Source organism: Ictidomys tridecemlineatus, chromosome X (genome assembly GCF_052094955.1).
Source record: "Ictidomys tridecemlineatus isolate mIctTri1 chromosome X, mIctTri1.hap1, whole genome shotgun sequence".
NCBI classification, from domain to species: Eukaryota; Metazoa; Chordata; class Mammalia; order Rodentia; family Sciuridae; genus Ictidomys; species Ictidomys tridecemlineatus.
Window position 1 is genome coordinate 73,812,132 of NC_135493.1, and position 22,917 is coordinate 73,835,048.

Genomic DNA, 22,917 nt, shown 5'->3' on the forward strand with positions numbered 1-22,917 from the left:
TACCAACTTGATGAATCTTTTAGAGAATTATGCTGAGTGGAAAAAGCCAATCTCAAAAGGTTTTACATTGTACTATTCCAAATCTCAAGATATACTTTATGATTCTATTTATATAACATTATGGAAACTGGTAACAGATTAGTGGTTGCCAGGATTTAAGGAAAGGCTTGGAGTGGAGAACGGCTATAGAAAGGCAACATGAAGAATCACTGTGGTGATGAAAATGTTCTGTGTCTTGACTATAACAATGCCGCCATCCTTGTTGTGATATTGTATAACAGAGTTTTGTTAAGATGCTACCATTGGGGGAAGCTGCATAAAGAGTACACAGAATCTGGGGCTGCAATTGTCAGTGGTAGAGCACTTGCCTAGCATGGGTGAGGCACTGGATTTGATCCTTAGCACCACATGAAAATAAATAAAGGCATAAAAAAGAGTGCACAGAACCTCTGTTATTTCTTGTAAGTGCATGTGAATCTATAATTATTTCAGAATAACAATTTAATTTAAAAAAGCTGAACAACCTACTACCTTTTAAAAGTAATCTAGAATATGAACCTACTGAAGAGTACGTAGGACTGCATGCTTAAATGTGTGTGACCTGCCCCAGGTTTTTTCATTGGCAGTAGCTTCTCAATATCAATCTGAGCCTCTCCTTTGAAATAAAATTTCCTAGCAAGAACTGGTAAAGGTGTGTGTTCTATTGGAAAGAGCCCTATAATTGAGGAACAATGGGCTGGATATTTATGTCCCTCCATTCATATGTTAAAATTCTACTTTAAGGTAATGGTATTAGTAGGTTGGACCAATGAAAGGTGATAAGGTAGTGAAGGGTGCAGTGATCATTCATTAGGATTAGTGCCCTTATAAATTAGACCCCAGAGAAGTCCCTTACCCTTTCTGCAAGATGAGGTTATAATGAGAAGATGGCCTATCTATGAGGAAGCAGGCTCTTACTGGAGACCAAATCAGTGGACTTTCTAGCCTCCAGCTTGGACTTTCTAGCCTCCAGAATTGGGATAGTAAATTTCTGTTATTTATATGTTATCCAGTCTATGGTATTTTGTTAGAGTGCCTCCATCTAAGATATGAGGTCAGAAGACCTGGGTTCCATTCCTAATAATCAGCCATAAATGACCTTAGCCAAATGATAACCTGACTTTTATGAATCTTAAAATTTTCCTCATTTGTAAATTAAGGATAATAGCAGCACTATCTACTTTATAGAATTGCTGTGGGGGGTTATATGAGATAATGGATTTAAGAGTGCTTTATAAACTGTAATGCATGACGCTGTGAGATGGGAGGATTTATGTTTATGTAATAGGCATTCTACCAGTGTATGGAGGCACTTGATAAAGGTTATCTGCTCAATAAATTATTAATGCATGACTAGTCATTTAAAAAGTCAACTAAACAAAAGCAGAATTTTCTCTGCAGCATTTAAAACAAAGGAGATACATAGCACATTCAATCATACAGGAAAAAGCAACATGCACAAGGTAAAGAGCCAAGAAGGTTATTAAATTAATCTCTATTTAAAAGCTAACTATCCAGTCATGTTTCAAGGCATGAACAATAATAGATGGGAAACTCATCAGAAAAATAGAAAACAGTAATAAGCTTAGCCAACCTGAGTCAGAGAACTTGCATCTGTAATAAGACTGAATAAAAGTGGCAAAACCAAAATGCTTAGAGAATTTTTGGCCTCACATAGAGACTATGGAAATTAATCAATGTGGAGTTAAAGCACAATCTAATTTTAATTTTTATTAGTTACTATGGCAAACACACTGGAAGGTCCAAATGAAGTTCATAGCTTAGCAATGGAATTTTCTCTTTGTCCCAAAAGATAGTAAAATTTTTTAAAAAGTTTCAATAGTGAAGTTTAAAAAAAAACCTTAAATTCACAAGACCATAATTACACAGCTCCAGGAAAATTTTAGTCTTCTTTAGTCAGTGCGAATTTGTACCAGGTTTTCAACATGCTATACTATTCCACCATCTGTTGTGATTTGCAGGTATTTACTTGTATATGAAGAACAGTTGAGCCCATAGTACTCAATATCCTTAGATATTAACATGGATACAAATAATGACTTTTTGACTTTAATCTAACCTTCTTTTAATGTTTTATAGCTCCCTTATAATAACAGTACCACCTTACATGTCAAATTAAAGTTTACAACACATATAGTATTTCCATTGATTCTTATAACTCTAGTGTGGGACAGTGAGAGTAGGTACTATTTCCATTTTACAAGTGAGAAAACTCAAGTCCAACAAGAGAGGAATATACCCATTATGCAAAACCAAACAAAACCCCGGTTAGACCCTTACCTCACACCATAAACAAAAATTAACTCAAAATGTATCATAGAGCTATACTTAAAGGCTAAAAATATAAATACAATAACACATAAGAGAAAATATTCACAAACTTGGGTTAGGCAAGGATTTCTTAGCATGACCAAAACCACTATCTATAAGAGAGAAAAATAGATAAATTAGACTTCATTAAAATTCAAAACTTTTGCTTTGCAAATGATACCATTAACAAAATGAAGAGATTGAGAGAAAATATTTACAAATCATGTATCCTATAAAGGACTTATATCTAGTCTACGTTAAGAACTCTTGCAATTCAATAAAAAGATGACTTAGTTTTTAAAGCAGGAAAATAATTAGACATTTTTCCAAAGAAAATAAAAAGATCAATAAGTACATGAAAAATATGACCAACATCATTAGCCAACAAAAAATTATAAGTTAAATCACAATGAACTACCACTCCACACCCACTAGGATGGCTATAATAATAAAAGAGGGGAAATAACAATGCTGGTAAAGATGTAAGGAAATTATAACACTCATTTGCTGTTAGTGGGAATGTAAAATGGTGCCACCACTTTGGGAAACTGATTACAGCTCCTTGAGAAGTTAAACAGTGACCCCAGAAATTTTACTTCTAGGTATATAGCAAAGATAATTGAAATCATATGCTACACAAAGACTTGTATATGAATTAATAGCAGAAGCATTCATAATAGCCAAAAATTGGAAACAACTTCAATGTCTATCAATGAATAAATGGATAGACAACATGTAGTATAACCATTCAACAGAATATTATTCAACCAAAGAAAAAGGAATGAAATACTGATAATGCTGCAACATGGATGAACCTCAAAAATATAATACTAAGTGAAAGAAGTCAGACACAAGAGGCCACATATTGTATGATTCTATTGATGTGAAACATCCAGAAAAATCTAGAGAGATAGAAAACAGTTCTGTGGTTGTCTGGGTTGCAGGTAGAAGCAGGGACTGCAAGTGGGCAAGAAACTTTTGGCGGGGAGGTAATAGAAAGGTTCTAAAGCTGAACTGTGATGATAGTTGTACAACTCTAAAATATACTGACTTGCACATATTCAATGGGTGAATTTTATGATATGTATATTATACTCAGTAAAGCTAGTTTTAAAAAAACACTAAAGAAATCTGCACTGGAAAAGTAAAATAAATCAGCAGAGAGGGACTAAAAAGTACAGGTATTTCTTATTTCTTCTACTTAATCACCTGCCTCTGAGAAATGGTGAGAATAATATTTTCACAAAGTCACCATCATCACAGGGGAAGTAAAATTCTACTAGGCTTTGAAAATACAAAGTGGTTCAAGATGGCCAATGGTGCTGATATTTTGACTTAATTCATAATATGCTTGTATTAGAAAATTTGTGCTTTTAACTACTTATATTTCAAAATCCCAGAGAAATTTTGTAGTTCATAACCATATTACAATGTGAATTTGCCCTAAACTCATATCAAAAGCATGATTCCATATTGTTTCTAATATACAAGATAGTTCAGTTTTTAAAAATTAGCTCAAAGTTTAATATTAGCTGGAAGTTTGACTTACAGTGTGGCTAATAAGGCTCAGAACATCTTCAAAATATCCCCAAACTTCTTCCATGGGACAAAGCTCTGCACTTGATGTCCCATCTGGCACTGAAAGGTTAATCAAGATGTGCATACATTTGCTGAAAATCAAAAAGAGAAAACTCATCCCATAAGGAAAGAAATCATTGGCTTCAATGGCTAAGATAAGTAAAATCTGGATCTCATCCCAGACTAAAAGCTTCAAAACACTTCTGTTCTTCCCTTGGTTTTATCTGGCCTCCAACCTCAGAAGACAGATTTTTGAAGCTGTAAAAGGGGTTGACCAATCTTTTCTTTTATCACACCTATGGCTGTCTTTAACTCTTTTTTAGTTTCTAGCACAAAGGAGTAGCGGTTTATTATATTTCATGAGCTGGTTCAATTTATAGGCATTTAAAAGCATCTTGTTACTTCCTCAAATGGGCAAGGGAATTGGGATTTAAATTGGGAAATAATTCCAAGAAAACTCTTATGTCTTAGAACAGAAAGACTGTAATGAAGTTTTCCAGAGGAAAAAAAAAATCACACACGTCTATTTTTCCTCATGTCTAGACACAGAAAACAAAAAACTCTCCAGTAAATAATATTTCATACAACACTTACTGGTGCTTAAAAAGTACGTAGAAAAAAATCTGAGGCAAATATTTTTCTGAGGCAAGTATTTTTCTGTACCATTGGTTGGTTTGTTTTTGTGGTCCTAGGGATCAAACCCAGGGTCTCAAACATGGTAGGCAAGTACACTGCCATTGAGCTATATTCTCAACTCTACCTTTTTGTTTATTTTGAATATCTAGTAATGAAACAAAGGAAAGAAGGTGCCAGGTATGGTGGTGCATGCCTGTAATCCCAGCAACTTGGGTGGCTGAGGTAGGAGGATCAAGAGTTCAAAGCCAGCCTCAACAATTTAGCAAGACTCTAAGCAACTCAGTGAGATCCTAATAAATAAAATAAAATAAAATATAAAAAAGGGCTGGGGATATGTGACTCATCTTTCAAGTGCCCCTTGGGTTCTATTCCCAGTATACTCCCTAAAAAAAGAAAGGAAGGTACTTAGTAGTTTTATTATATACATATAATCAAGTAACTTACTTTTTTCCCTCTTGCTCTCCTTAGAGAAAATCCGACTCTTTGACCTAAACAATTCTTGGTCTGTAATATAACCCTCAGTATGGAGCTATTCATAGGAGGGACCCCTTCCCCCATCATCTTTTAAGTTGAACCAGTTGATTATAATTGATTATTTATGGAATATCCACTATAGTTCTTTTGGCTATTAAAAATCCTGGATTGGGTGTTGAATTACATTTACTAACCTGTATTTTAAAACATCAATTGATTCTTTCTTTTTGTGGAGCAACAAAGCCTTTTTCAAGGCCTTGAGAGCAATAGAAGGATAGTATGCAGGCGTTTCCAAGGCTAATACTATAGGGAGGGAAGAAAAAAGGTTGAGAACACCATAATCTTATCCATCACAGTTTTCACCCCAGGCTACAACTTGCTTTCTCTAATGAAACTAGCCTGAAGCAGATTAAACACACACACACACACACACACACACACACACACACATACAAAATGAAGATGAATTTTATAAAATGAATCCACAGATGCTTTTAGAGGTAGCTTCTTCTTTCTAGGCAGAGTAGCATGGTAGAATTGTCAGGTTACAGCCTTTCTTCAACAAACATCAACCGAAAACCTATTGTTTCTATGGCTCTGTATATAGTCATACAAGTGAAGCAAAAATTTTATGAACCATAGTCAAAGAAGGGCACACCAAGAAAGAAACAGAAAGCAGATCAGTAAAAGAACACTAATCAAAAACAGATTTAATATTTTTATATACTGCTTCTTGCCAGGTACTAAAAATAGGAAACTAGAGTGAATATCAGAGGTAATTAATTCTAAAACTTCCAGATGCATTTTCCAGATGCCTCTAGAATTGGAGTTCCATTATACAAGGTCATCATCACATGTTCATAAAATATATATCATTTGTTCCATGGCTGTAGGAATTCTGTCTTGGCAAGACCAAGGAAAGGTAAATGTGACCGTTGTGTACTTCAGTGTATCTAACAGTGTTAGAGGTAACCTACACTCAAGTCCCTGATACAAAGGGAAGAAAATTAGGCCATTTCGTGCAGTCCACTCTCCAAAAGCCCCCGAGTCCTTAAATCCCACCTGTGTTTCAACTACAAATGTGAGTGTGGCAGTTGTGTTAAAAATTTTCCAATATTTCTCTGACATTTCATTAAACAGTTACAATTGTGTCATCTTCAATCAGTGAAGCAGTCAATTATCATTTCAAGCTAGCTGTGATAAAGTGACTTTCTGAAGTTTGAGCTTTCCTATTGTGTAGTTACATAATTAAATTCCACACATAGAATAAATTTGAGCACCTATCATGAGCAATGCAGTTCCCTAGGGGTTTATAAGTGCAATAAATATACATAATTATTTTTCATGAACCTAAGGAGATAAATTGTACGAATGATTGTAATACAAAGTAGTTTAAGAATGCCATTAGAAAGGGAGAAAAAATATTTCCCACCTGGAGGTAAGAAAGATGAGTAAAGAGAGAAAAGAAAATAGTAAGATCTAAATGGGCACTAGGCTTACAAAAGCATAAATATAGTTCTTACATGCAATTGTTTCAAATGTTTTACTTTCTAAATGAGGCAGTTCCCACACCGATTCCAGGAAGCTGTCCAGTGATGGATCTTTCATTTTGGCTTTAACTTCAAACTCATATAACAGAAGCAATGTTTCACATGGATCTTGTGAGAAGTCCCCTAAGAAAGAGGCAAAAAAGCAACATTCTCTGTGATTCCATTTCATTATTCTCTCCTATTCTAATCTCTCTAAATGGGTAGGTTTTCCCATTCAGGAAAATTAATTTTGCTTACAATTTGCAAGTTATCTCAGGCACTGTAGACAGGTTTTTATTTTTTTTCTTTATGGTACTAGGAACTGAACCCAGAGATGCTCTACCACTAAACCACATCCACAGCCCTTTTTACTATTTTGTTTTGAGACAGGGTCTAAGTTGCCCAGGCTGGCATTGAACTTGTGATCCTCCTGCCTCAGTCTCCCAAGTAGCTGGGATTACAGTGCACACCACTACACTCAGCCATGGATGGACTGAAAAAAACCTCTTTATTGGTGAATCATAATTATACAAAATAATGAAATTCATTATACCATATTCATACATGCACATAATTTGATCATCTCATTCCTTATTGTACCTTCCCTTTCCCTCCTATTCTCCTCCTTCCTGCTTCTGCTTGTTCTACACTACTGATCTCCCTTCTTTTATTGATACTTTAATTGGTGCATATATGTTTATGTATATGTTTGAATATGTGTGTGTGTTTGTGTGTGTGGGTGTGTGTGTATATATATATATATAATTCACTGTGGTATATTTGTACATAGACAGCAAAATCTGGTAATTTCATTTGCCAGTACTTCTCTATACCCTCCCCCTCTTTCCTCCCTCTCAATCCCTTTCCTTCTCTACTCTATGGATCTTCCTTCTATTTTGTGAGATTTCCCCTCCTTTTAAAATATCTGACTCCCCTTTATATATCTTCCACACATGAAAGAACTTTCAACCCTTGACTTTCTGAGTTTGTCTTATTTCACTTAGCATGATGTTCTCCAATCCATCTATTTACCTGCAAATGACATAAATTTATTCTAAGGCTGAGTAAAACTCCACTGTGTGTATATACTACATTTTCTTTATCCATTCATCTGTTGATGAACACCACTACTTTTAGCACCCTGTAATGCATTCACTAACACTGCCTGCATTTTCTGAAACATCTGCCATGATGCTGCTAACTAGCCTGAAATCCTGCTGTTATTGTTAAAGTTCTAATTAAAATCCAATGATTCCCTTCCTCCTGTGAACTTGTAAGGTCCATGCTCACTTTCAAGGCTGAATTAAACAGAAGATTCAGTGTGGCATAAACTAATAGTGGCTTTATGTTAAGCAAAGTGGAAGAGAGTTTCTAAGTTGTTTCATTTAGTCAGTCAACAGTATTTTGGGGGTATCACCATGGGAAGAATCTATATCAGATGGCATAAATCATACTATGTGAGACAATTTTCATTCATCTTTGGTAGAGTGAATGTTAAAAAGGTTTTGAGGTATTGTATACATACAATAAACTGAACAAAGTGCTCTAATCTTCAACACACAACTCAATGAACTATCACACAGATTTAAACCCATGTAATTAGTACCTAGATCATGCTAAAGAACAACTTCCAATGCTTCAGAAGGTTCCCTTGATTTTTATTGCTTATTCTTGAACTTCACTGCTAGTACACAGAAGAATAATTAACTTTTGAGTATTAACCTTGTGTCCTAATCTTGCTAAACTCATGTATTAGTTCTAGGAACCTTTTAATAGATTCTTTGGGATTTTCTATATAAACAATCATGTTATCTACAAATAGAGTCTCTCTCTCTCTCTCTTTTTTTTCCTCTTCTATCCTTCATTCTATTGCTTATCTATTGCACTGACTGGAACACTTAGGATAATGTTGAAAGGATAAGTTAACAGTAGACAACCTTGACTAGGGGGAAAGTATTCACTCCTTCATTGTTAGGTAGGTTTTGTTTTTTGTAGATGGCCTTTAGTAAGCTAAGGAACTTCCCTTCTGTTCCTAAGTCAGCTAAGAGTTTTCATCATAAAAAAAAATTAAAAATTGAATTTTGTCAAATACTTTTTCATTATCTGTTGATTTTATATTTTACTTCTTTAATCTGTTAAACTGATGAATTCATTGAGTTTACAATGTTGAACCTGGGATAAACATCACTTGGTTATGATGTATTACACTTATCATGTTACTAAATTCAATGTGCTGATAATTTGTTGAAAATTTTGCCATCTATTTTATGAGAGATGTTTCTTACATTGTCTTTGTTTAGCATTGATTTCAAAAAATGAAATAGTAGTTGTGCCCTCTGTGTGTGTGCGCACATGTGCACGTCTGTGCACACACATGCATGCATATGGTGCACAGTACTGGGGATTAAACACAGGGTCTTGTGGATACTAGGCAAGTGCTCTACAACTGAGCTATATTCCCAACTCCTGTTCTTATCTTTTTTCTGGAAGTCTGTACAAATAAAAATCAGTATTACATCTTCTTTAATTGTTTGGTAGAATTGTTCTGTAGTCTTTTTGTTGGAAGATTATCAATTTAATTAACTTAACAAGTATAAGACTGTATCTATAGCATTGTGTGGGAGCTTTGGTAACTTGTGACTTAAATAATTTGTCAATTTCATTTAAGACTTCAAATTCATGTGCATGAAGTTGTCTTTTAAATATCCGTAGAATCTCTAGTGATGGCTCCTGATATTTTTTTGTCTTAATCTGCCTGGATAGAGGTTTATCAATGGCATTGATTTTCTCAAAAGATAAACACACTCAAATAGCTTTTAGCTTCATTGATTGTGTTCATTGTTTTCTGTTTTACATTTTATTGATTTGTGCCCTTGTCTTTGTTATTTATTTTCTTCTTGATTTGTTAAATTTTGGGATCACACCCAAGGCCTTGCACATGCTAGGCAAGTGCTCTCCCACTGCACTACACCCTCAGCCCCAATACTTTATATGTTTTAATTAAAAAGCATCAAATTTATTTCAGAATCTACTTTCATTTTTGAATTAGATATTTTGGACAGTTATCATATCTTAAAATTCATTATCAGAGATGAAGAAAACATTAAGAAGCTATTAAATACTACAGTGAATACAAATACTGTCCCATGAATTTATAAAAACCATGTTTAATAGCCAAAAGTTCCAGTTATACTACTTAACTGAACGATTCATTTTGACATTCTCATTTTGACATAATTTAGCTTGTTCACACAGTTACTACCAAGTTCAACAAAACCTTTCCAAATTTTAAGACTTTCTTTACACTTGTAAGTATGATTTAACTGTTAATTCTTTAAGAGTTCTTCAAAATAAATATTAAATTCTAATTCACACCTTAAAGCTGTTAGATCAAAAAGTACCACTCCTGTATGAGTTAAAACAAAAACAAGAAAAAGGAAAAAAATCCCAAAGTGGTATCTATATAATCAGTGAATTATCTGAAAAAATTATTTTAACTATTTCACAATTCTAGTTGTATGAGAAAAAAAAACTGGACCCAAGGTACTATAGTGTTTGTCACTTATTTCTGCAAGTTTTAAATTATTGCTACTCTTCTCAACAACTCATCTCTAAGAAAATATCAGTGTCCTTAAGTAAAAAATGTTATGTCTAGTAGGTGGTATTCTATGTAGTCCAGATAATAAAATGATTCTTTACAAAATTAGGTTTAAAAATTCAGAATGTCTTGATAATAACTAGCTGTCTCAGAAAAACACAGGAAACAGAAGTACTCGTTGATTAATATTATTTTGCTTTGAGAAAACCAGAAATGATTCTGTTCTAAGAAATAAACAATAATGAATACAAATGTGATTAATATGCTGTATCTCTTTTAAGCCCAAGTACACTTCTCACCTCAGAGAGGGTAATTCTGACTTTTACATTCTTAATATGTTTGTCTACAATAGGACCTCATTTAAAACCATTACTTTGAAGAGAGTTAATAATCTAGTCATTTTTCTCCAAGGATATTTTCATTTTGGTACATAAGCTGCAAAATGGCAAAAAACTAAGTCAGTTATAAAAAATTTGTTGGGCTGGGCTTGTAGCTCAGTGGTAGAGCACTTGCCTAGCATGTATGAGGCACTGGGTTCAATTTTCAGCACCAGAAAGAAAGAAAGGTAGGTAAGTCAGTCCATTGACAACTGAAAAATAAAAATAAAAGAATTTGTTGTATAGATTGAGTATCCTTTACCTGAAAATGCTTGAGACCAGAAGTGTTTTGGATTTTTTTCAGATTTTGAATATTTGCATATACATAATGAGATATCTTGAGGATGGGACCCAACCCTAAATGCAAAATTCATTTATGTTTCATATGCTCTTTCTACGCACTGCCTGAAGGTAATTTTATGCAATATTTTTTAGTGCACCTGTGTTTTGACTGAGACCTATCACATCAGATCAGATGTGGAATTTTCCACTTGTGGCATCATGTCTATAATTCAATAAGTTTGGATTTTGAAGCATTTGGGGTTTTGGATTTTCAGATTAGGGATGCTCAAATCTGTATGATGAATGCTAATTTGCAATAATTGTCAACAGATAAACCACATCTCATGAAAGTTTAATAACTGTACTTCAAAGGAAACTATTAAAAGAGGAAAATGACAATGTGAAGAACTGGAGAAAATATATGTGTGTCATATATGTGTTCATGTCATATATTATTGAGTAATAAGAATTACACCTAATTCTTATTATTCAATAATAAAAAAGATAGCCCACTTAAAAATTGAGCAGATTCTGCAATGATCTGTGCCCTCCAAAACTCATATTTAAACTTGAATGCCACCGTGGTCATGTTGTGAGGTGGGGCTTTTAAGGCGGTGACTTAGGTAGGTAGTTAAGAAGGATTAATTAAGCCCAGCCCAACAAATTCTTTATAACTTTCCAGTGGGACTGAGTGAATTCTTCTTTTGAGGGACTGCCGCAGTCTGGCTGGGCACAATTCAGGAGCCACTTGTCAAAAGAAATGAACTTTATTTTTAGAACACACACACACACACCGCACCACACAACTCCTCAGGAAAAACCCTCAGAGCCCAACTGCCACCACCAGCTTCCCACAAGCCTCTCAACCCCCCCCCCCAACTCCTCCTGCTCTTGAGGCCGATTGGCTGGGTCACGTGGGCAGAGCCAAAAAAGTCCCCCAATGAGCAGCTCCATGGTCTGAAAGGGCAGGGAAACAGCCCAATGAGCATCAACCCAGAGGAGTCAATCAGTTGGTAGCTAGAAGTTTTCTGGGGCCGCTGTGAGCCAATCATCAGCTGGCAGCTGGAAGTTTGCTGGCAGCTGGAAGTTTGCTAGGGCCCCTTCGGCTGTGGCTCTCAACAAGGGACTACATTAGTTATTGTCAGAGAGAGGTTATTATAAAGTGAGGCTGCCCCTCATGAATCTTCTTCATATTCTTGTTTGCTCTTTCATGTTCTGCCATGTTATACACCTCACCAGATGCCTCTGCTATGCCTTTGGACTTCCCAGCCTCCAAAACTGTGAGTCAAAGCAAGCTTCCTTATTTGTGTACACTGAATTGAAATGCATTCTGCTGTCATGTATAACTAAGTAGAATAAAAAAAGTAACCTTCCTTATAAATTACCCAGTCTCAAGTACTCTGTTAGAGCAACAGAAACACAGACTAAGACAGGATCTGAAAAGATGTTTCTCTAAAGAAGATGTATAATAGCCAGTAACCATCTGAAAAGATGCTTGACACCATTGGTCTTGAAGAAAATTAGTAATTAGGAAATCAAACCTACAATGGGATATAACTACACAATCACTGGGATGGCTATAATCAAAAAGTCAGACAATACATGTGTTGCAAAGAAGAAGAGAAATCTGAGGATTCATGTATTGCTGATGGGAATGTAAAATGGTACAGATACTTTGGGAAATACTGACAGTTCCTCAAATTATTAAATATAAGAGTTACAATATGACCTAGCAATTCCTCTCCTAGGTGTACACTCAAGAAAAGTGAAAATATATCCACACAAAACCTTGTGTATAAACGTTTATAGCAGTATTATTTATAGTAGCAAAAAGGCAGAAACAATCCAAATGTCCATCAACTGATGAATGGATAAATGAAATATGGGATATCCATGTAATGGAAGATTTGGCCATAAAAAGTAATGACGTACCAATACATGCCATGGTATAGATGAACTTAGAATATATGCTCAGCGAAATAAGTCAGTCACAAAAGTTCATACATTAGGCTGTGGATATAGCTCAGTTGTTAGAGTGCTTGCCTTGCATGCACAAAGTCCTGGGTTCATTCCCCAGCACCACACACAAGAAAAGTCCACATATTACATGATTCCATTTATATAAAATATCCAGAATATAGAAATCTTTACAAATAGAAAGTAGATTAGTGCTTGCTTAGGACTTGTGGGAGATATGCAAAGATAAGTAAAGGGTTCAGAGTTTCTGATCAAATTTAATACTACAAAATTGTTGACGATGGTTTCACATATCTGTATATAGACTAAAATGTGATGAGTGAATTTCATGCATGTGAATTATATCTCAATAAGTAGCTTATCAAATAGAATTTATACTCTGTATGCCTTCTTTTGTACTCAACATTTCCTAATGATGTCTGTGATATCTAACCACATTTTATATATTTCAGAAGTTAATTCCTTTTATTGTTCTATAATATTCCAATGTATGACTACATTACAGTTTAGTTAATCCATTCTTCTGTTGATGAGTGGTAAGGTTGTTTCAAAATTTTAGCTCTTATGAATACAGCTTTGGTGAACATTCTTGTACATATTTTGGCAAAAAGATGCATTCATTCCACCTGAGTATGTATCAAGGGGTAATATTACAGGGTCGTTTCTGGGATAGGTACATGTCAGGTTTAGCAGATAATGCCAAACACTTTTCTAAAGTAGATGTCACAATTATATTTCTACCAGCAATGTATCAGAGCTACAGTTGCTTCCCATCCTTATTAACACTTGGAATTTATTTCAGTGAGTGTGCAGTGGCCCTATTTTGCATTTCCTTGATGAGTAATGTATTGACCATCTGTATATCCTCTTCTGTAAAATTCTCATTCAATTCCTTGCCCATTTTTATTGTGCTGTTTACAATAGTTCTTTATATATTTTGGAATTTGTCAAGCTTATTTATCAGCTTTTTTCTTCCAATCAGTGGATTGTGTTTTTTTTTCCTCCGTGGTATCTTTTAACACATTGAAGTTCTCAACTGGCCATAAGTCCACTTCATCAATATTTTCTTATATAATTAGTAATTTTGTGGCCCTACAGTCATTAAGATATTATCCTATGATTTTTCTTAGAAGCCTTATTGTTTTACACTATGATCCATTTGTTTTTTGAGTTGGGGTCTCACTTTATTGCCAGGCTGGCCTTGAACTCCTGGGCTCAAGCAATCAGGCTCCCAAGTAGCTGGGAGTACAGGCATACATCAATTTACCTGGCTTATCTCAAATCAATGTTTGTATATGGTATGAAAGAGGGGGTCAATATTCACGGATATTTAATTGATTTTACACATATAGATATATAATTGTTCTAGCACTTTAATATATGAAAACTATCCCACTGAATAGCACTGGAGACCTTTGTTGCAAATCAAATGACCATGTGTGGGTCTATTTCTGGGCTATATTCTGGGCTCTCTCTTCTGTGATATGAGTCTTCAAACTCTATTAATATTTTCCAAGATTTCCCTTTGCATTTTCAAACATATCTTAATGTCATCCTTTCAGTTTCACAAGCTAGGATTTTTATTTTTTGTACTGGGGATTGAACCCAGGAACACTCACCCATTGAGTCACATCCCCAGCCCTATTTTGTATCTTATTTAGAGAGACAGGGTCTCACTGAGTTGCTTAGCACCTCACTTTTTGTTGAGGCTGGCTTTGAACTCACAATCCTCCTGACTCAACCTCCAGAGCCACTGGGATTGCAGGCATGCATCACTGTGCATCTTCTAGGATTTTGATTGGGATTGTTTTAATCTTTGGATCAAGATGGGAAAATTGACATAATAATAATAATAATGATTTATCCAGTCCATGAACATAACATACATCTTCATTTATTTAGATATTCTAAAATTTTTCTCATCATGTTTCAAATATTTTTAGTTTTCAGTATAGAAGTCTTCTTATCTTTCATTATAGATTGATTACTGGCATTTGATGTTTTTTTTTCATTTCATGGATTTTGATGCTATTTAAAATGGTATTTTAAAGGCTCATTTTCTAATCACTTCTTGTTAGCATACAGAAACAGAATTAATTTTTGTATTCAACAACCATACCAAATTCATTATTTAAAAGGGCTGGGGATGTGGCTCAGGTGGTAGCCAGCTTGCCTGGCATGCGTGTGGCCCGGGTTCAATCCTCAGCACCACATACAAACAAAGATGTTGTGTCTGCTGAAAACTAAAAATAAATAAATAAATAAATAAATATTAAAATTCAAAAAAATGAATTAAAAATAAAACACAGATACAGAAAACCATACTATCTGTATCTGTGCATGTTCGTTCTCTCTCTCTCTCTCTCTCTCTCTCTCTCTCTCTCTCTCTCTCTCTCTCTCTAGTAGTTCTGTTATAACCTTTGCTTTTGTTTTGAAAACTTGAATTTGTTCCCTATAACACAGGGAATGATTTAAGCGTGGTGTAAATTAAGTATTTGCTTGTATTTAATTTATATGAAATAGTAGATAAATGCAGAAAACCGCAGCTAGTTGAATCATGCTGTGTAGGAACACACAAAATATACACAAGTGCACCATTGAAACTTCTATCAGCTACCTCAGTTCACTGCATATGTTATAAGCCCACACCCATATATGGCTGTTGCTAAAATTTGCATCAGATTTCAGATAACCCTCCTTCCATCACTTCACAGTATCTCACAAGCTGCATTCCTTATGATATCTACTTACACAAGCAACTGTCAAGTTTTTTCAAGACATGCCATATTTATTACACTATTGATGCATTTTTAGTCATTTAACATATATAAAACTGCTAAAATTTTATTAAGTCCCTATCTTTTTTAAATGTGTCACTGACCAAGTTTTTGCATGTTATGTCCCTAACCCCATTTTCTCCACAATTCCTTGGTTTTTATTGCAAAATTTTGCATACTATATTCATTTTTAGCAACACATATGCCATGTTATAGCAGAACTCATGATACATATAAAGTTTCTTCATAATTTGCTAATCCATATCTCCATGAAAACCAAAGCTCCTGACTAGAGTACAATATTGTGCACAGTTCTTTTTGTCTTTATCTTTGTGTCCAGTCAAAACAATGTTTTTCAAAGTTACTTAAATCAACACTATTTCCCCCACACCTGTCAGTATATTTATGTAGTTCATTTGTAATATAGTTAGACTCATTTGTCAGAGTCTGAATTCCATCTGGAGTGCCTCCACATTCTTAATGACTTATTTTTAAATTGTGTACAGTAAAATCTACTCTTTGTGGCATATATTTCTAGGGCTTTGATGAATGCATAGAGTTGTCTATCTACTCTCACAGCTCTTTACTGAATAGTTCATTGTCCCCAAAATTTTCTCTGATTGCTCCTTTATTCCCCATCTTATGTCCAACCTCTGCCAACCACTGTTTTCTCTTCCTATATTCTACCTATTCCAGAATATAATATAAATGGAATCATAACCTTTTGGGTCTCCCTTTTTCTTTCTCACTTAGCAAATGCATTTAACATCATTCACTGAACAGCATTCTATTGTTTAGAGTACCCCACTTTGTTTATCCATTTGAGGTAATCATTTTGTTGTTGTTGGCATGTGTGGTAAACTCCTGAGCACAGCTAGTTCTCTATGATGCTTTCAGTCATGGTTTAGAAATTGCTCCACTATTATGAACACTTCAGATAGGCAGAACTCCTAGTCAGTGTATACATAGAGCAAGGATTATTAACCCCACTTCTCAGATGTAGAATTTAAGGCTGAGAGATTAAGAACTTGTGCCCATAGAAACAAAGCAAACTAAGGAAGATCTAGGACTATCATCTCAGATGTTCTTATTCACAACCCACATACTGGAAAGCAAGTAAAGGTGAATAAATATGACTAAAAATGGTGGAATATAGAACCTAGGGAGGATAATTTTTGAAGTATTTGATCTGAAGAAGAGAGAACCTTGCAAACACTTTGGAAATGATCTTGAAGCAATCTGAGGGTCTTTATGAGACAGCAGGGAGAGAGTGACCAAGTAAACCTAAGATATGAAATGGGTTACTAGGAGGCCTATAATTATTCCAGTTCACTGTTGAATGGAAGTTGTAATGTACATGTCTCATTACCTGACATGGGTGGGAAAGTGTAATTTCACCATTAAATATGAAATAATGAGTTCTTTGTTTTTAGGTACTGTTTATCAGAGTGGGGAAGTTACATTCTATTCTAAGTTTGTTAAATGTTTTCATCAGGAATGGGTATTAACTTTTTATAATGCTTATGAATCACTGGGCGCGGTGGCACACGCAGGTAATCCCAGCAGTTTGGGAGGCTAAGGCAGGAGAATCAAGAGTTCAAAGTCAGCCTCAGCAAAGCAAGGCACTGAGCAACTCAGTGCAATCCTGTCTCTAAATAAAATACAAAATAGGGCTAGGGATGTGGCTCAGTGGTCAAGTGCCCCTGAGTTGAATCTCTGGTACCCCCCCCCCCACCAAATGCTTTCAAATCTATTGAGATGATCATATTTTACCCTTTATTTGGTTAATGTGCACTGATTTTTGTATGTTGAATTCTTGGGGTGAATACTAATGGGTCATTAAGTGTCTTTTTAAAAAATATCTTATTTTTTATTTTAATTAGTTATACATGAGAGCAGAATGCACTGTGATACATCACATATGAAGGAATATAATTTCTCATTCTTCTGGTAAGTACCCTTTTAACATATTGCTATATTCAACTTTCTAAATTTTGTTTATGATTTTTGTATCAATTATTTAAGACATGAACTTGAATTTTTCTTTTACTGAAATATCCTTTTTCATGTTTTGGCATCAGAGTCATGCTGGCCTCCTAAAACCAATGTGTTACCTAATTATTTTCTGTAAGAGATATTTGTACAGGATTGCTATTGTTTTATTCTTATATATTTAGAAAAAATCTACTAGTGAAGAAATTTTCTTTGCAGGAAAGTATTTATTTTTAAGATTTCATTTGTTTAACAGGACTATTCAAAATAGTCTAAATGGGACTATTCAGATTTTCTCTTTGGGCCAATTTTGGTAGTAATACTTTTCTAGGAACTTGTCCATTTATCTAGGTCAAATGCAGAGGCATAAAGTTACTCAAAACTTTCAAAATAGTCTATTATTGTGGGGTGCTTACTTTTGTACTCAGGATTGAACCCAGAGGAGCTTTATCACTGAACTGTACTTCCAGCCCTTCTTTATTTTGAGAAAGGTCTCACTAAGTCATCCAGGCTGGCCTTGAACTTGCAATCCTCCAGCCTCGGTCTCCCAAGTAGCTGGGATAATAGGTATGCACCAATGGTATCTGTTTTTAATGTCTGAGGGATTTATGGTGGTGTTTACTTTTGAATTACTGATATTAGTAAGTGGTGTTCTTTTTTTTTATTCTTAAATCCATCTTGTGAGGAGTTTAGCAATTATATTCATCTTTCACAAGAACCAGTTTTTGGCTTTGTTGATTTTCCGTATTGCATGTGTGTTTTCTATTTCGCTGTTTTCTGCTGTTACCTTCATTGTGTTCTTCATTCTACTTTCCTTGGGTTTAATGTGCTCTTCTTTCCCTATACTCAATTTGGAAGCTTAGATCATTGATTTTCAACCTTTTATTTTTCTAATATATGAACTTAAAAGCTATATATTTCCTTTATATTAGTTCTATACAAAAAGATTTTAATGTTATATTTTCATTTTTGTTAATTTCCATATATTTTCACTTTGATCTCTTCTTTATCTGATGGGTTATTTAGAAGTGTGTCTTTAGATTCACAACAGAAGGGGTTTTCTAATCATCTTTCTGTTGTGGTTTTCTCATTTAATTCTACCTTTTTCAAGTAACGTACTTTGTATGATTTCAACCCTTTCTCTTTTTAAAAATTTTTTTAGTTGTAGATGGACACAATACCTTTACTTTTATTTATTTTTATATGGTGCTGAAGATTGAACCCAGTGCCTCACAAGTGCTAGGCAAGCGCTCTACCACTGAGCCACAACCCCAGCCCTCAACCCTTTCTGAATTGCTTTTCACTTCAGCATAAAATCTATTTTGGAAAATTATTAAAAAACTCTCTCTCTCTCTCTTTTAAAAAAATAATTAGCTTAAAAAGAGAAAAGGTTGGGCTGGGGTTGTGGCTAGGAGGTAGAGTGCTCGCCTAGCACGCATGAGGCACTGGGTTCAATACTCAGCACTGCATAAATAAAAAATAAAGATATTGTGTCCACCTATAAAAAGAGAGAAAGTTTATTTCAGCTCACCATTTAGAGGTTTTAGTCCATGACCAATTTCCCCCATTACTTTGGGCCTGTGGTAGCACAGTACATCATGGCAGGAGAACATGGTGGAGGAAGATGTTCACTTCATGGTGGCCAGAAGGCAATGAGAGAGAAGGAGGAAGGTCCAGGGTCCAGTATTCACTTCAAATGCATGCCCTTAATGACCTAACTTCCTTCCATGAGGCCCTATCTCCTCAAGGTTCCAATACTTCCCAACAGTACCAAGACACGGGCCTTTGGGGTAACTTATCCAAGCCAGAACATTCTAGCTCGTTGTTTAATTTAGTTCAGGAGAAAAATCCTAAACTCAAGTTCTCCTATATCTGTGACCTAAGTCTTGACCCAAAATGTACTCTAGATAATCTATTTAAGTTTTGCCATTTTGTTGAATGTGCCTGAAGATAAGCTACAATTCCCTTTTCTCTTGGCAGATATCAAAACTATCATCTCCAAGAATTTTTTATCCATTGAGAACTAATTTCTGGGACAAAAGTAACCCATGACTGATGTTACTTATTAAGCCAGTGGAAGAAGTAAACAAAGACTGCTTGCTGTAGGAATATGCATTTCCTCTTATTTTTGGTGTGTACAACCAAATAGACAAAAAAAAGTCTAAATGCAACATAGGTCTTGTTAAATGGTAGTTTTTACCTATAGCATTTGGATAAATTAGAATGATCTTTCTAGTTCTTGGCAGAGGAGCCTATAATATATATAATAATTTTTTCTAAATGTATGCTTTGTTTTAATTATATATCTTTATCTATCTATCTATCTATCTATATCATAATACACACACACACATACACAGACACACACATACACACACATGCACACACAGAAAATCATCTGTCCTGCCAGCTAAATTGCATTTCTCCTGGTGCAGGAGCCATGTTGGGTTTTATTCTATGCTTTGTTTGCCATAACAACTAAGATTTTGATGATGACACTTCAATACTTTATAGTGAAGTCAAAATTTTATCACTGGAGATAAATGAAATTTTTCTTTGCAATAACTTATGAAAACTACTAAGAGTTTTTCTATATTTTTTGTGCTTTGTGATAAAAATTTAACTCTCATGACAAAATAAATAGTTGTAGCCCTAACATTCAATGACTCTCTAAATAGAAAATCTGGTTCTAAGGATGCTCCTAGCAATATCCAAAAGGGATAATAATCTTCAACAGAGACCTTGAAAAGGAAGTCTCTTTTTACAGTTAGAAAGATAGACTCAAAAACTGTGAGCTCCCTTCAGTTAGAAAGATTTGGAGTGTCTTGTGACCATAAGCAAAGTCATCTTTTTTAATATTTATTTTTTAGTTTTAGGTGGACACAATGTCTTTATTTTACATTTATATGGTGCTGAGGATTGAACCCAGTGCCTCGTGCATGCTAGGTGAGCACTCTACCACTGAGTTGCAACCCCAGCCCACAAAGTCATCTTTGATTCAATCCCAACTTCCCTTTAAGTCTCCTTTTCCTTTCTTGGAAACCTGACCTGCCCATCTCTAATTTTTATCCCAAGTTCAATCTGCATTAGGTATCTTTATTATACAAGTGTTTTTCTCCCAAGGTAAAAGCTGAAAATGACATCCATTTGTGTTCTCTCTCAGGATCTTTGCATAAAGGATTCTAAAGACTAAAATAGTATAATACTCAAGTGAATTGCTCTAATGACAGAATTTATAGTGTTGTAGCAGCATTTCATTTTATGAGACTAGTGGACTAATTTATTGTTGGCAAGGGGCACACCACAAATCATACTACTTTCAGCCTGCTATGGTTTCAATGTGCCCCCCTTCAAAATTTAGGTGTTGTATGTTGATGGCTAATACGATAGGATTGAGATATGGTTCCCTTAAGAGTTGATTAGTCCTGGAGTGCTCCTACCTCTCAAATGGGATTAAGGCCCTTATAAAAGAAGCTTCACACAGTGCTGTGCCCTCTTGCCCTTTCACCTGTCACTATGTGAAGGAATATCATAAATTTCTTAAGGACAGAAATGGTCACACATTTCTTTGCCTTTAGGAATTTAATAAACACTTGTAGAATGAATGTGGTAAACTGATTTCCTTAGGCCACTGAAATAATGGCATGTCAGGGTTAATCCTTTTGTAAAATTCAATTCTCATAGCACTAAAATTTTAGTCACTGTTTATATAGCTTGTAATTAACTCTGATTTGGAGTATATTTTTAAAAGGATGGCATTTTCCAATTTTTGCCCAAGAGCTTATGATTCACTGGCTTTGCACTTTTTCTCAATTTATCTATTTACAGTTTGTAGCTTAATGATTTATTTACATTACTCACATGCCAGGCTCATAGTTTCAGGCATTATTTCATTGGAAATATCTAATCTTAAGAAATGTAGTTGGGCCTGGTGGCAGACACCTGTAATTCCAGCTCTCAGGAGACTGAGACAGGAAGATCACAAGTGCAAGGTAAATCTGGGTAACTTAGACTTAGTGAGATATTGCCTCAAAAAAAAAAGGTGGGGGGCTGGGTTTGTAACTCAGTGGTATAGCACTTGCCTACCATGTGTGAGAGACCCTGAGTTCAATCCCAGCATTGAATAAAAAGGAAAAAAAATAAACTTCTAACAAGCCAGAAGAGAACAAATTTTGGTAGTACTGGTGATCAAACTCATGGATGCTCTTCCACTGAGCTATACCTCAAGCCCTTTTTCTTTCTTTTGAGGCAGCATTTTACTAAATTGCCAAAGCTGGCCTCAAACTTGCAATCTTCCTGCCTCAGTCTCTCCCATCTCTCTGGGAGAACAGGCATGTAACACCACACCCAGCCAGAATAATATGTTTTCTAAATGGATGTTTTGTTTTAATTATCAAGCTATTATATATTCATTGAAAAATCCATGGGGCTGAGGTTATGGCTCAGTGGTAGAGCATTTGGCTAGCACATGTGAGGCACTGGGTTCTATTCTGAGCACCACATAAAACTGATAAATAAAATAAAAGTATTGAGTCTATCTACAACTAAAAAAATATTTAAAAAAAGAAAGAAAAATCCAAACACAGAAGTAAAAAGTAAAAGTCACCCCAAATCACTAAATCCTGCCCAAAGAGGTAGTGAATGTAAAATTTATTGTATATTTAAGACCTCATTTATGATATATGCATTCATACATGCATATTCTCACAAACATCCATGTATACATGTTCACCTATACATTAATCAAAGGTTTATTATGTGCTTGGTACTTATACAAAGGTAAGAAAAAGTAGTATCTTGGTCTGTTCTCTACTGCTATAAGAGAACACCACAGACTGGAAAATATAGAAAGAAACTTATTTCTTACAGTTCTGGAGGCTGGAAGTCCAAGACTGAAGGACTGCAGATGGTAAGGACTTTCTTGCTGGGTAATATGGTAGAAGGAAATCACATGGCACCTCTTAAAGCTCCAACTTGGCAACATTGTCACAGTAATAATCAAATTTCAACATGAGATCTTTTTTTTTTAATGGCACTGGGCATTGAACTCGGGGGTGCTTTACCACTGAGCTACAATCCTAGTCCTTTTTATTTTAAAACAGGGTCTCCCTAAGTTGTAGGCCTGCCTCAAACTTGTGATCTTCCTTCCTCAGACTCCTGAGTTACTGGGGTTACAGGCATGGGATATCATATCTGGCTTAAAATGAGTTTTGGAGGGAACGTACAAATCATAGAATTCTACCCTGTGGGCCCCAAAATTCATGTCCTTCAAAATATACTCATTCCATTTCAGTAGCCCTAAAGTTCTAGTTGTTTTAGCATGAATG

At 35.0% G+C, this 22,917-nt stretch overlaps 1 protein-coding gene across 1 annotated transcript in view; it reads right to left on the reverse strand.

The window, feature by feature from the left end:
* Tex11 (testis expressed 11) overlaps window positions 1-22,917 on the reverse strand; it is a 289,052-nt gene that overhangs the window by 14,230 nt on the left and 251,905 nt on the right. Inside the window, exons 26-28 of the mRNA XM_021719909.3 lie at window positions 6,582-6,731; window positions 5,253-5,361; window positions 3,920-4,040 (exon numbers count right to left, since the gene is read on the reverse strand). Coding sequence (XP_021575584.3) covers window positions 3,920-4,040; window positions 5,253-5,361; window positions 6,582-6,731 — 380 coding nt within the window. The remainder of the gene's footprint in view (window positions 1-3,919; window positions 4,041-5,252; window positions 5,362-6,581; window positions 6,732-22,917) is intronic.